This window comes from Xenopus laevis, chromosome 4L (assembly GCF_017654675.1).
Source record: "Xenopus laevis strain J_2021 chromosome 4L, Xenopus_laevis_v10.1, whole genome shotgun sequence".
In the NCBI taxonomy this organism is placed as follows: Eukaryota; Metazoa; Chordata; class Amphibia; order Anura; family Pipidae; genus Xenopus; species Xenopus laevis.
Window position 1 is genome coordinate 123623830 of NC_054377.1, and position 15667 is coordinate 123639496.

Consider the following 15667-nt stretch of genomic DNA (forward strand, 5'->3'; position numbering starts at 1 on the left):
GCAAGCTCATTGAGGGTAGTGGTGAGAGTACTATAGTAGACAGAGGTAGCCACATTAATTAATTAGTTGAGCTCCACTTGGATCACCATAATCTTACTGGGTTCTCTATTCTGTGGATCTTCCACTAAGCAATTAACACCATCTCCATTGTGAACAACATGGTTTGTCAGCCATGCTCAATTCCTCATTGATTTTGCCACCTACTAAGATTTAGAGGCACATTTATTAAAGTGTGAGATTAGTGCACTCCATACTAAAATGCTGCCACTCTCTATTCATTTCTGTGGGATTTTCAATAGCATATTTATCAAATGTTGAACTTTATCTTTCACCCATTGATATATACACTTCTAAAAATTGCATAGGAGTGAATAGAAAGGAGTAATAGAAATCTGCCCAATAATTTTCTCTTCAGGGCCTCACTCATTCAGGCTTTGTACACATTTCTGCTCTTGTTTTAATTGTGGTTCTATGAGTCTCTCGGAAGTAATTCAAACACACCAGCTACGTATAAGCAAAGGTTTATTACATACATAGAATGAAGAAGATATACATTACTGAGTGAGCACAGTATGCAAGGCCCCCTCTCTGCCTGTACGACTGGGAGATCCCTAAACAGTCCGCAGATCGAGGCTCAAACGGTTCTCAGAAGGTCCTGCACCGGCATGCGTAAACCCCACAGGCGAATCTCAACTGACCGAATGGTCACCCCCAGTTTATATAGGCTTAGCAAACAATGAGCTCATATAGTAATTAAGTAAGAAGATACAATGATTTGGTTAATAACAGATCTTGCTTCCCATGTGCTCATCAGGATCTGCCCAGACTCCAAACAAGCACATCCGAAGCAGAGATCTTATCTTAGCTAACTGGTAGCTGAATAGCATATTACTGTATATACTCGAGTATAAGCCGATCCGAGTATAAGCCGAGGTACCTAATTTTACCTACAAAAACTGGGAAACCTTAGTGACTGGAGTATAAGCCTAGGGTGCATTCCAGTTTGTCCACCAAATGCCCTCAATAGAAAAAAAGTAGCAGTGTATTCAGTGATATTGATAATGCAAATACAGTATGTAAGAAATCAGCTGTTTAGTGGGGAGCAAATGTGGCTAGTTAAGATAACTGTAAGTTGTATACCATGTACTATGGGGTCTGCATTTTAATATGGTATGATTTTGAAATAATGTTAGTGACAGGACATTTTATAATGAAGATATCTATGTAAAGGCAGAGGGGAGAGAGAGAGCTGATTGCCTGCAGTTGGGGCAAGCTGTAATGTTTTAATTTTTGCAGCAGTGTTAGGTAGCTGTGAAGTGAAAGTGGCTGCTGGGTGTTGTAGGAGAGAGAAAGCTGTGTTTTTGTGAAGCACACTGCTGCATATGTGCTGTTTGTCATCTGCTGTGATTACAGATAAATACCTGATGGCCAAGTCATTTATCTCCCTGTGTGTCAGGGACTGAACATACAAAAGTTGTATGTTTTAAATGGCAAGGCAATGATAATAGTGTGGAAAATTGATTTGATAGCAGCAAGCTAATTCGCCCAGTGTGAGTCTATAACCGACAACCAAGTACTTTTCCCAAGGACAGCATCGAGACAATAAAGGAACAAACAGTGAATTCTGACATCGGGAAGCAGTCTCTAAAGTACAGACACACACGGTACAGAATAGGAGGGAGGGAGAGAGAGAGACATGCGCTCATCATATATCGGGCGCTGACACATCCGCTATACTATCGGGATCGGCCCGAACTGACCTGTATCCAGCGCTACAGCTCACATATTCGTTCCACCTCACATGCAGATCCGTTGCAGCTCACACGCGCTCATTATATATCCGGCGCTGCAGCTGACACATCCGCTGTACTATCGACATCATCACAGCAAGGGCAGGGAGTGCTAACCTATATCCGGCGCTGCAGCTGACACACATCCGGTACTGTACTACTGGCATCATCACAGCATTTAGGTCATTGACTTGAGTATAAGCCGAGTTACACTTTTTTAGCACATTTCGGGTGCTGAAAAACTCGGCTTATACTCAAGTATATACGGGTATGCCCCTAGCTACAATAAAGGAAAGTCTGATAAGGGCTGCAGAAATCATAAAACATAATATATATGAGAATAATCAGTATTAGGACCTCGAGTTTATTACTTCCCATGATTTCTCTTGCACAATGCTTCATTATACAGGATTATGTATTATAAGGCCGCCTTGTATACAAAGCTTTGTTATACACAATTATACGTTATAAAGCTGTCTTTTTACACTATATTTGGCTCAACATAAGTCATTAGAACAGTTCTTTGTGTTATATTTTTATACAGTTCTTTATCAAAGTATTGCAATGAGCTATTGGGTTTAATCAGATTATTACCATGAGCCATTGTTGAAAAAACTGTTATTAATACAGCTCTTCTACCGGGAAATCCAAGAGAGTGAATATAACACCCCCAAATAATTTGTATTACTAAGGGAACCCATTAATATCACGAGGATCTGACCAGACTACTCACTCCAGATATTATATATATGTTGTAAAACTTGTTGATAAGTGTGAGACATACTCAGAGCCGGGCCACGCTGGCCAGGCGCCCTAGGCGAACCGCGCAGTAGCGGCACATGCGCGAAACTATGCTAGCGGGAGCATGCGTGAATCTGCGCTTGCGTACGCATGCGCGAAATGGACTTTGCGCGCATGCGCAGAAGCGAAAGAGACGCGATAATAACCAGACAGTCGGGCAGAGAAGGGAACCGGACTTGGGGTAGGCGACAGAGTAGGTACGTGCCTGGCACCCTCCCACCTTTGCGCCCTAGGCACGTGCCTACTCTGCCTACCCCTAGTTCCGGCCGTGGACACACTTTTAAAATAAATATACAAAATGTGGTTATTTGATGACAGCATTCCATTAAGATTCTCCAGTGAGTTCCTGGAGAAAATCTATTTTTGTCACCTGTTCTGAGAGCTGATTGAGCTCCCCACCAGATCTTGTTGCTAGAAAAAAAAGAAATAAGAGTTAGGAAATGTTAACAAGTTAAAATTTAGATGTACATTGTTATTCCATTATCAAACCTTCTCATATTTCTTACATTTGTGTTATAGTGCATAGCAGGGAACAAACTGCCGAAGCAGCAAAATTGATTTGGATAAATTTACACTGGTATCACACTTGATAAATGAATTGGTTGCCAGTGTCAGGAAAGTGTTAGTAAATAGGAAAAACATTGAAATGCTGGGAATTCTTCAGCGGAATAGTTTAATCAATAAATCAGCCCCCATAGAGGCCTGTTTACTAAAGGTCAAAATTTTAGTGGTATTAGAAGTTTTTGAAACTACAAACTCTATTTTTTCGAAAATCACGAAACCATGAAGGTTATTAAAAGATCTAAGTAAAAACAATTACGAATAAAAATAGCTGTTGAAAAAATTTGTAAACCCCAAATTTTTGGTGAACGAACATAAAAATTGTATACAATTAACATTTTGATCTTCAAAAGCCACGAATGAAAGGTTGATTTTTGCAAGAAAAAAAGGAACTTCCATTGACTTCTATGTAACTGTGACAGCTTTTACCTGCTATACTTTAGAAATTCCGAAAAAATGGTGGATTATGTGACTGTACGAAAAATGTGTTAGTTTGCTCTAAAAAAAAGTATGATTCGGAGAAAAGAACGGTCTATGAACTTTCATAAATTGGCCCATCAGTGTTATTAATGTCATTAAAGGGGAACTGTCTCCCTAAAAAATAATTCCAATTCTAATGTGTTTGTCAGGCAAAATAATCATTATTTACCAATGCTGTCCAACTGGCGGCCTGCCGAATGTGGCCCAGGGCCCCCCCAAATAAAATTCTGCCTGCTGTGACTGCTTACCTTGTGTAAATTTTAATAGATATCAGTACCGAGATTAACTGGCCCCTGCATTATTTACACTTTAAATTAAGAGAGTAAACTCCTGCATTGTTCGCCCATTTAATCCGCCCTGCATTGTTCACACATTTTCACACCTTTATTGTTCACATCCCTAAAGTCCTGTACTGTTCACACCTCAGTCTCAGACTATAAGTGCCCACATAACAGCCTATTAAAGGGGGGGTATATTCTAATTTATAACAAGTCCATATTCATTCATGTTTGAAGATACACAAACATTTATTCAAAAATACTCACACTCACAGGTTATTTACAAAAATCCAAATTTATCACCTAATATCAATAAAAATAGCTCGTCCAAACTCCCATGCCCTATTTTATCTTATTTATTAATAAAAAAAACTTTGTTTAATCGGATCATGGATAAAATGTAAAAAATTTAAAAAAACTTAAAAAATTCAGCAAAAATCCAAAGCTTTTTCCAAAATCACTCGAAATTTTCAGGCTAAACCCAACGCAGACCAGGAAAACGTCAAATTGGGATAGGTGGCTCTCCCATTGATTTATACAGGACCTCGACAGGTCTGATAGGCAGGTTTTCGGGTTCTGGATATTTGCAGCATCGGGGTATAATAAATCTTGAAAAATGTAAGCTTTTTTCCCACAACAAAATGTGAGATTTTACCCCTAAAAGCCTGGCCAAATAAATTTGAAATGTAATAAATAGCCCCCATTAATGTTTTGAAAACATACACATTTTTGGGGATACAATGTATGTATGTATGTATAACTTTAGTTGTAAAGCTCTGTTAAGGTCTAAGTGGATGGGAGGCTAACATACAGGCACAAATTGGAGATGAAAAGTGCACAAGGTGAGAAGACGACCAGGAATGTACAGTCAGACGAGAAGAAATGTAGTGAGGAGCAGAGGAGTGAAGGGCTTTGAATGTTATCAGAAGGAGTTTATATGCTATCCTTTGCTTAACAGGCAGCCATGCTAAGGCTTTTAGTTGGGGTTGAGCAGGTTCCCTTTTAGGAGAGAGCAGAAGGATCCTGGTAGCAGAGTTTAAGATTGTTTGGAGGGGAAAGAAATGGGAGTCAGGAAGATTGGGTAGTAGGACATTGCAATAGTCTAAATGGGATAAGATAAGGGCATGGATTAGTGTTTTGGCTGTTGTTTGTGAAAGAAAAGGGTGTATCTTGGCTATATTGCGGAGTAAGAAGTGACAGGTTGTGGCAGTATTATTAATATGATTAGAGCAGGAGAGGGACTGGTCAAAGATGACCCCAAGCAGCTCACTGAGTTAATCATGTTAATAGTCATGCCATCAATAGAAATGGTGAAAGGAAGAGAAGGGCTCGGTTTGGGTGGAAAGACCATGAGCTCAGTCTTGACCAAGTTGAGCTTGAGATGGCATTAGTTAATTCACGAAGAGATAGCTACTAACCAGTCTGCGATCTGAGTTTGAACGTCAGCGGTTTGTGAGGGGTGTCTAAATTTATCTGAATATCATTGGCATACAGGTGGTATTTAAGGCCAAATGAAGCTATAAGGTCTCCTAAAGAGAGAGTATACAAAGAGAAAAACAAAGGACCAAGTACAAAACCCTGAGGCACCCCCATATAAAGATGGACAGGGGGAGAGAATTTGTTTGCAAAAGTAACAGAGAAGGAGCGCTCAGAAAGGTAGGAATATAACCAGGGTGCAGCTTGATCACAGATACCAATTAAATGGAGAACTTGCATTAGAACAGAATGGTTAACAGTATCAAAAGCAGAAGATAAGTCAAGGAGAATGAGAATAGAGTAATGTCCTTTGACCATAGCAGTCTGGAGATCATTTGCAACTGTACATAAGGCAGTCTCAGTGGAGTGTGCAGGTCAAAAGCCAGACAGCATAGAGTCAAGCAGATTATTGGTGCAGAGAAAGTTAGTAATACAAGAGAAGACAAGACTTTCCAGAAGTTTAGAGGCTAGAGGTAAGAAAGAGACAGGGCAGTAGTTAGACAAACAGGAAGGGTCCAGTGTTGCCTTCAGTATAGGCTTGACACAGGCCGTTTGAATGATGAAGGGAAAGTAGCAGAGTTAGTGAGAAATTGAATATATAAGTACTGGAGTAAGGGCAGGGGCATACTGTTTTAGTAGAGGTGATGATATAGGATCAAGTGAGCAAGTTGTTGATGGAGAGGATAGGAGAAGTTTAGAGACTTCAGGCTCAGATATATACGATCAAAAGAGTTGAAAAGCGAAATATGACATTTAGGGGGAGTGAGAATATTAGTATCTAAGGGGTGAGAAAATTGTTTGTGGATAGATTCAACTTTGCTTTCAAAGAAGTCGGCAAAGCCTTGAGGGGTATGTTCTGTTGTTAGTGTTTCATTAGTAGAGGGATGAAGTATCGAGTTGAATATTGAAAACAAGTTGTAACGTACAGTATCCCACAACCCAGAGTAAACCCCAATATCCCGGGCTCGGCTCACGCTTCGGCCTATAACCGCCGCCTTTCACGTCGGGAGGAGCCCTCCGCTACTCGGATGCCGCCAGGACTTAATAGTGAGGAGACTGAGGGAAGAACTCTGGGCGAGCAAGGGAACGTAACGTAAAGTTTATCAAAGTCCAGGAACGGGCCGAGTCAAAACCAATCGGGAATGCAGTACAAAATCGGTAAGCAGCAGAGTAATCGAGGTCACAGGCCGGGTCAGCAACTAACAGGGTCGAAGTACAGAACGGAATCCAAAGAGTAGTCAGGAACAAGCCAAAGGGTCAGGGCAGGCGGAAATCAAACAGGAATCAGGGATAGCCAAGGTCACAACAAGAATCACAGAAATAATCGCACCCAGGAACCATATACAGAACCTACGTTGGGCAAGGCACAAAAGGACTGATGGCCCTTTAAACACTTGAATTTGGCGCCATTGGACGCTGGCGAATCAGCGCCAGCGCCTGTGCAAACACGCCAACGCAATTGCGCCAGCGTGCCTGCGCCTTTAATTCTCGCGCATGCGCGCCGCGCGCTCCATAGGAGCCGGCCCCTGGGGCCTAGCCGCATCGGCGGTGCGAGACGGGCGTCCCCTTCGAGGGGGCGGCAGGCGTCCCTGCTGTCCCCTGGGTACGTTTCTTACATTACCCCCCCCTCCAGAGGGGGCCACTGGACCCTTAGGTTTGTTGGGAAATTTTGAATGAAACTGTCTCACCAACCTATCCGCCTTAACATCAGAGGCGAAAACCCAGGATCTCTCCTCAGGACCATAACCCTTCCAATGAACCAGATATTGGAGTTTACCCCTAGAGATACGAGAGTCAATCAATCTGTGAACCAAGAATTCAGATTGACCCTCAACAGAAATAGGAGGAGGAGGAGAATTCTGACGTACCACTCGGGAGGAAGATTTAACCTAAAAGTACATGGGTTGATAACATCAGATATAGAGAAAGGACCAATAAATTTGGGACCCAGTTTGGCTGAAGGGACTTTCAGAGAAATGTTTTTGGAGGAGAGCCAAACCTTGTCACCAACCTGATACACCGGAGAATCTCTCCGATGTTTGTCTGAAGCCTTCTTCTGAGCAGCTACTGCAGAAGATAATGACTTCTGAACCTCCTGCCAGGTCTTAGAAAATTCTTCCACAAAGGAATTAACAGCAGGAAGATCACATGAACCTGAGAATGAAAAAACTCTTGGATGAAGACCAAACACCGTGAAAAAAGGAGACTTGCCAGTGGAGGAATGAATGGCATTGTTATAGGCAAATTCGGCCCACGGAAGTGCCTGATTGTAGGAGACATAACATCTAAGATATTGTTCCAGAGTCTGATTTGTCCTCTCAGTCTGACCATTGGTCTGGGGATGATATGCGGAAGAGAAAGACAAATCAGTACCCATTAATGAACAAAAAGCCCGCCAGAATCTGGACACAAATTGAACCCCCCTATCAGACACAATATTGAGAGGAGCCCCGTGAAACTTAAATATATGGACAATGAAAAGTTCAGCTAGAGTCTTGGCAGAGGGAAGGGTAGAAAGAGGAATAAAATGAGACATTTTACTAAAACGGTCCACCACTACCCAGATAACAGTATGCCCATTCGATGGAGGTAATTCTACAATGAAATCCATGGATGAGAGTCCAAGGTTTCTCAGGAATAGGAAGTGACTGCAGCAACCCTTGAGGTAAAGATCTAGATGGCTTAGATCGTTGGCAGACTGGGCATGACTCAATATATTTGGCAACGTCTTGTCTTAAAGTCGGCCACCAGAGAGTACGAGACAACAAATCGCAAGTCTTCGCACAACCCGGATGACCAGCCACTTTAGAATCATGAGTCTCGTGAAAGACTGCTTCACGTAAATTACTAGGAACAAATAACTTGCCCACTGGAATATCAGGAGGGGAATCTACCTGGGCATTCGACAAGGAGGTAGAGAGATCCGGACTCAAGGCTGCCACAATCACCTCTTTAGGAACAATAGGGACTGGTTCCAAATCCTCCCTAGGCTTGGAGACAAAACTTCTAGAAAGGGCATCTGCTTTCAGATTCCTTTCTGCAGGCCTGTAGGTGATGAGAAAATTAAAACGTGAGAAAAACAATGACCACCTGGCTTGACGAGGATTTAACCGTTTAGCAGATTCTATGTACAACAGATTTTTATGATCTGTGAACACAGAAACCGTATGCTTGGCACCCTCAAGGAGATGTCTCCATTCCTCAAATGCCAATTTAATGGCCAATAATTCCCTATTGCCAATATCGTAGTTGACCTCAGCAGAGGAAAATTTTTTTGAGAAAAAGGCACATGGGTGAATTTTACCGGAGACAGGATGTCGTTGAGATAATACTGCTCCGGCACCGATCTCAGACGCATCAACCTCAACAATAAAAGGCAAAGATGAGTCTGGATGCCGGAGAACTGGAGCAGAAATGAAGGCCTCTTTTAAGAGACCAAAGGCCTCAACAGCCTCAGCAGACCAAATACTAGGGTCAACCCCTTTCTTCGTTAAGGCAGTAATTGGGGCCACCAATTTGGAAAAATTCTGAATGAATTGCCTATAATAATTAGCGAATCCTAGAAATCTCTGGATCGCTTTCAAAGAAAGAGGTTGTGCCCACTGCTGAATTGCTTGGACTTTAGTGGGCTCCATCTCAAGACCAGTTTGGGAAATAATATATCCAAGGAAAGGTACAGCAGAGACTTCGAAGAGACATTTCTCAAGCTTAGCATACAAATGATTCTGCCTTAACCTGGAAAGAACCTCCCGAACATGAGCACGATGAGAAAACAAATTCGAAGAAAAAATTAGAATGTCGTCTAAATACACAACGACAAACCGACCCAAAAGATCACGGAAGATATCGTTAACCAGTTCTTGAAAAACAGTGGGGGCATTACACAGACCAAATGGCATTACCAAGTATTCATAATGCCCATCTTGGGTATTAAAAGCGGTTTTCCACTCGTCCCCCTCCCTTATCCTGATTAGATTATAGGCACCCCTTAGATCCAATTTGGAAAAAATAACAGCCCCCTTCACTCTATCAAAGAGTTCAGAGATTAAAGGGAGAGGGTAACGATTCTTGACCGTGATCTTATTTAACCCTCTATAATCGATACAGGGTCTAAGAGTCCCATCCTTCTTCTTGACAAAAAAAAACCCAGCCCCCGCAGGGGAAGAAGAAGGTCTAATGAACCCCCGCTCAAAATTCTCTTTAATATATTCTTCCATGGCTAAAGACTCGGGGAGAGAAAGAGGATATGTCCTACCCTTGGGAGGAGAAGACCCAGACAATAATTCAATAGCACAGTCATAGGGTCTATGGGGGGTAAGGATTCGGCTGCTTTTTTACAGAAAACATCGGAAAAAGCGGCATAACAAGGAGAGAGACCTTTTAAAGAAGTAGCGGCCAGGGTCTGGACAGACTTAACACAAGAATACATACATGCAGGACTCCAATTCAAAATTTTACCAGAGGGCCAATCAACCTGGGGATTATGACCTTGTAACCAGGGAAGGCCTAAAATGACTGGAGTCTGTGGGCACTCGGTAATGAAAAATGAAAGGGATTCAAAATGAACGGAAATGGACATGTGAATAACCTTAGATCGAGTAGATACTAGTCCGGAACCCAAAGATCTACCATCAATGGCGGATAATCTGAAAGATGGAACCTGCGGTTCCCAGGGAATACCATGTTTTTGAATAAACCCAGAATCCAAAAAATTACCCGCTGCCCCAGAATCCAAAAAGGCAGAGCTCTGCACACAACCACTGTCCCAACTCAAAAGAACCGGAATTAAAATTTGAGAAGATTGGGGAGTAGAAACGACTTCACCTAAGCAAGACTCCCCAGACCCGCTTAGGTTCTGTCGTTTCCCGGTCTTTTGGGACAGGTGTTGCGAAAGTGCCCCTTATCCCCACAATACAGACATAACCCATTATTCCTCCTACGAACCCTCTCCTCGGAAGAGAGACGAGTAGAACCAATCTGCATAGGTTCTTCTAAAGATCTAGGAAAGACTTGTGGGGTGTTAAAGACATTTACAGAAGGAGGTGTAACATAGGTAACCTGCTCTTCCTGGAGTCTCTCTCTATGCCTTCGATCAATCTGGATAGCCAGATGCATGAGAGAATCCAGAGAAGACTGTGTAGGAAAATTTACAAGACTATCTTTAATAGCCGGAGCCAAACCAACCCTGAATTGACTCATAAGAGCCGTATCATTCCAGCCCGTCTCTACCGCCCAACGGCGGAATTCAGTACAATAATCCTCTGCCCGCCGTTTGCCTTGTTTAAGGGCACGTATGGCTGCGTCGGCAGAAGCGGCACGATCAGGATCATCGTAAATTATAGCCATAGCATTAAAGAAAGCCTCTAAAGAGTGCCGGGCTGGATCCCTACGAGACAAACTAAATGCCCAGAGCTGGGCATCACCCTGTAAGAGCGTAACTACAAAATTCACCCTAGATTCTTCAGTAGGGAAAGAATAGGGTAAAAAACTGAAATGTAGCTTACAGGCCTCTTGAAAAGTAAAAAACTTACTTCGATCCCCAGCAAACTTTTCGGGGAAAGGAACCTTGGGCTCATGGAAGGTACTACCAGTAGGTGGAGGTAGAGAAGTGCTTGCCTGAGTAGTAGGATTACTCGGACCAGGAACAGGCTGTTGCTGCATCATGTCAAGTCTGGAAGAAAGACTGTGAAGACATTGCACAATATAGTCTTGCTTGTCCTCTTGTTCACCAAGCCTCTGTAGAAGATACGCCAAAATCGCTTCCGAAGGAGTGGTGGAAGCAGTAGCTTCAGCTGGCTCCATCTTCTTAGTTTTTTGGGCCCAACGTAATGTAACGTACAGTATCCCACAACCCAGAGTAAACCCCAATGTCCCGGGCTCGGCTCGCGCTTCGGCCTATAACCGCCGCCTTTCACGTCGGGAGGAGCCCTCCGCTACTCGGTTGCCGCCAGGACTTAATAGTGAGGAGACTGAGGGAAGAACTCTGGGCGAGCAAGGGAACGTAACGTAAAGTTTATCAAAGTCCAGGAACGGGCCGAGTCAAAACCAATCGGGAATGCAGTACAAAATCGGTAAGCAGCAGAGTAATCGAGGTCACAGGCCGGGTCAGCAACTAACAGGGTCGAAGTACAGAACGGAATCCAAAGAGTAGTCAGGAACAAGCCAAAGGGTCAGGGCAGGCGGAAATCAAACAGGAATCAGGGATAGCCAAGGTCACAACAAGAATCACAGAAATAATCGCACCCAGGAACCATATACAGAACCTACGTTGGGCAAGGCACAAAAGGACTGATGGCCCTTTAAACACTTGAATTTGGCGCCATTGGACGCTGGCGAATCAGCGCCAGCGCCTGTGCAAACACGCCAACGCAATTGCGCCAGCGTGCCTGCACCTTTAATTCTCGCGCATGCGCGCCACGCGCTCCATAGGAGCCAGCGCCTGGGGCCTAGCCGCATCGGCGGTGCGAGACGGGCGTCCCCGTCGAGGGGGCGGCAGGCGTCCCTGCTGTCCCCTGGGTAAGTTTCTTACACAAGTGTTGTGGGTTGGATTTCTTGTTATTTATTAGTGTATTGTAGTGTTGTTGTTTAGCCTGGGATAGGGCAGTACCAAGGCAGGCCATGAGAAATTTATAGTGGAGGAAATCAGATTTTGTACGGGATTTCCTCCACATGTGCTCTGCCACTCGATTACAGGACCACAGAAATTGCGTCTGCCCATTCAACCAGGGACAGGGATTGCTGACTCGACTGCATTGTGGCTGCAGAGGGGCATTGATAGCAGCAGACAGAACTGAGTTGTAGGTATTCACCAGTGAATTAGGGTCAAAGGAAATACTGATGGAGGAGAGGCTAGAACTGAGAGAGGATGCAAGGCTTATCTGATTATGTGAGATGAACCATAACATGTAAAAACGTCAGTTTTATTTTTTTTTCATTATTATTGCAAATTCTAGACCTTTTCTAGACAAACAGATTTATAAAAGGAATTGAGATGATAGTACGGGTATGGGACCTGTTATCCAGAATGCTGGACCTTGGGGTTTTTGGAATAAGGGATCTTTCCATAATTTGGATCTTCATACCTTAAATCGACTAGACAATCAGGTAAACATTAAATAAACCAAATAGGCTGGTTTTGTATTAGATTTAAAGTATTAATTGTATTTTAATGTGGATTAAGTACATGTATAGGACCTGTTATCCAGAATGCTTGGGGCATTGAGTTTTCTGGATAACAGATCTTTCTGTAATTTGGATCTTCATACCTTAAGTCTACTAAAAAATGGTTAAACATTAAACAGGCTGGTTTTGCTTCCAATAAGGATTAATTGTATCTTAGTTGGGATCAAATACAAGGTATTATTTTATTACTACAGAAACAAAGGAAATAATTTAAAAAAAATTGGATTATTTGGATAAAATGGAGTCTATGGGATGGGGCTTTTCTGTAATTCAGAACTTTACTGGATAACGGGGTTCTGGATAACATATCCCATACCAGTGCAAGATACTGTTTTATTATTACAGAGAAAAAAAGAAAACATTTTTAAAAATGTTTTTTAGATGGAGTCTGTAGAAGATAGCTTTTCCATAATTCAGAGCTTTCTGGATAATGGGTTCCTGGATAATGGATCCCATACCTGTAATACATGGTTGTGCTTTATTAAACACGTATTGACATGCACTTGAATCAAGCAAATTCTGCTTACCATGTTTAGTGACACTCAGATACCACCGATAAGCAGCAACTAAGATTGCAGAAATCACGGCCAGAGCTCCAACTACAATGTAGGCAGTAAAGTGATTCTGTGAAGCAATCTGTTCTGTAAAAACACATACATATTAAAGAAAGGTTCTTTTTGTGGTAGGTTGTCTGTCCATGTACACGCACCATACTGTATCTTATTGTTACATTATACTGAAATATTGCATACAATACAAATATAAAGTTGCACAAGGCTACATACACATGGATTAAGAGTAGCATGTGTAATATGCGTTCAGAGTAACTAGTGGACCTGTAGTTAATGCAGTTGGCTCACAATGTCCATGATTGTTATGCAGTAGTGCTGGCTGGCGCAAATTTGTGGGGAATTTCTGCATTTCGCTGGCAGCGAATAAATTTACAAAACTGGTGCGAAAATTCTCCGCCAAAAAATCCACCACATCCAAAAAATTTGGCGGGGCATCAGAAAAGTTGTGCGCATAAACATTGTCGTGCGTCAAAATAATTTTGACGCCCAGTGACTTCAATGTACCTTGCAAATTTTTCGCCGTTTTGCGGGAAATTCACAATTTTTTCACCAAAGTAAATCGGCACAAATTCGCCCATCGCTATTATGCAGATTAAAAATAAAAAGGTGAATTTCTTATCCAATAAAGGCTAAGAACTGAGAATCTGTGACCAGGTAATATTGTTGTGGGGTCAAGAAGTTCATGAAGGACCTTCAGGATGATGGCAGGCAGGTTGTTTTCTCCAAAGAGCAAATGTCTGAAACTACACGTCACACAGCCTGCCCTTTGCCTTTTACTACCAACATTAGATGACTAGGTAGCTGATATATATACACATTTCATTTAGTGAAATGCTGTGGCAATATATCCTGTAAGCCTGTGTAGTAAGAACACTGATATTACAAATTAGTATCTTTCTTTGCTTTATACAAGATTTGAGGCTGAAAGTTACGGCTACTTACTACTGTACAGTTGCACTGCCCTACAGTGAGAGATGTATATTAGATAGTATACTAAAGGAAAAGTTACATCCATATAGAGATAACACTTCTGATGATAAACCATGTTTACTCAGCATTTGTACATTTCTGCTTCTCATATTCTTACTAGCTGTTTCCTCTAACAAACACTATTATTTTAAATGCGAAAGAAATTGAAATAATCAGAATCAGAGAGAACAAGGATACTACATTTGGAACTGGACAGTTTTTGCATCATGCAATCTAATTTAAACAATAGACTGTTATAAATAGTAAATATGAATGAATGTAAATAAAGCAACTGCACCTGTCACATTGAGGAAAGTTCCTTTACCGTGTCCTTTAATTTGCTTCTGGCCAGAAAACTCCACTTCACAGATATACATTCCAGTGTCTGTGAGTCCTACATTGTGCAGCTGTATGCTGGCTGATGTCTTGTTCAAGAAATCTTCTTTACTTTCTATGCTAATTCTGTCCTTAAATTCATCACTCAGAAAGATATCAACCCCATGCAGTACATGTCTGTACCATCTGTACCAGCCAATGGATAGATACAAGTTGCTCATGTTGTAGCTACACTCTAGGTTGGCTGTGCTGCCCTCTATGACATTCACTTCAGGGATCTGGGATACTTCTATGTTCTGTGAGAGAGAAGCTGAAGTGCACATACAAGTCAGGCATTTATTTATATCAATACTTAGTAGATCATTCAGAACACAGCAGGGGATGTCAGGATTGTATTCATAAATAAACATATACAAAAGAAGGCAACAATTTTAGCTTAATCAAATAAACAAGATCTAAGCTATCCTAAAACAATGATACATGTAAAAAATGCCTGAGATAATTCTCCCATATTCACCCTATTGTGCTGCTTCTTCCCCCTCACCTTGCAGTGCTGCCAGTATCAGCAAGAGCTCCGACCATTTCATCTTCTCTTGTGAATTAACAAAATACAGTTGTTTGCTTGTTCTTGACCCCAGGTTTCAGCTTCCTGAGGAAATTAAAGCAACTCGCTGATAAATATTTGGTCAGTACAAAAGATGAAACAGATCATTGTATAAAAATTAGCTTTTTTTTTCCTTTTATTTAATTTAAAAAAATATATGTATTCCCCCTAAAGTGTTTCTGTTATGCATGGACCATCCTTGTCTATTTTGGTAATCCTGATATTAGGACCTGAAGTTGGAGAGTTCTTAAAGTAATGAGTACTCGGTTCAATTTGGTCCTTTCTATATAATAAGTGAACATCATGGGAGGTATTCACTAGGAAACATATTTTGTGAGTGAGTTTTTGGGAAGTAGATTTTTTCTGGGAGTCTTGCCTGTCTCTGCAAGAAAGCAGAAGGAGTGCAGAAAATCGATGTCTACGTTTTTTGCAAAAGAAAGTCTTTTCCCAGTACAAGTAATCATGTCCCACTGCAAGTGCCTCTGTTCCAGAGAAAATAATATTATTTTGTGTGGTCTTTACGATACTTTAGTTTGTTTAATTCATTTTGCCTGTTTAGTGACATGACTTTTTCCAGCCATCATTCCTAAGGCCTAACACCAAAAGCTGCACTATACA

General features: G+C 41.8%; 1 protein-coding gene across 1 annotated transcript; it reads right to left on the reverse strand.

Moving 5' to 3' along the window:
* Window positions 1-2957: 2957 nt before the first annotated feature.
* Window positions 2958-15045, reverse strand: LOC121403162 (natural cytotoxicity triggering receptor 3-like). Its single transcript, XM_041591063.1, has 5 exons — window positions 14990-15045; window positions 14408-14755; window positions 13096-13209; window positions 7398-7540; window positions 2958-3002 (listed from the first exon to the last, which is right to left on the reverse strand). The coding sequence occupies exons 1-5, from the start codon at window positions 15030-15032 to the stop codon at window positions 2958-2960; spliced, it is 693 nt and encodes a 230-aa protein (XP_041446997.1). The 5' UTR covers window positions 15033-15045.
* Between the last annotated feature and the right edge of the window lie 622 nt (window positions 15046-15667).

Coding starts and splice junctions, on each gene's coding strand:
- LOC121403162 (XM_041591063.1), bottom strand. CDS start 15,032: ATGAAATGGTCGGAGCTCTTGCTGATACTGGCAGCACTGCAAG. Junction 14,756..14,989: donor GATACTGGCAGCACTGCAAG/GTGAGGGGGAAG, acceptor TGTGCACTTCAG/CTTCTCTCTCACAGAACATA. Junction 13,210..14,407: donor AACTTTCCTCAATGTGACAG/GTGCAGTTGCTT, acceptor GTGTTTTTACAG/AACAGATTGCTTCACAGAAT.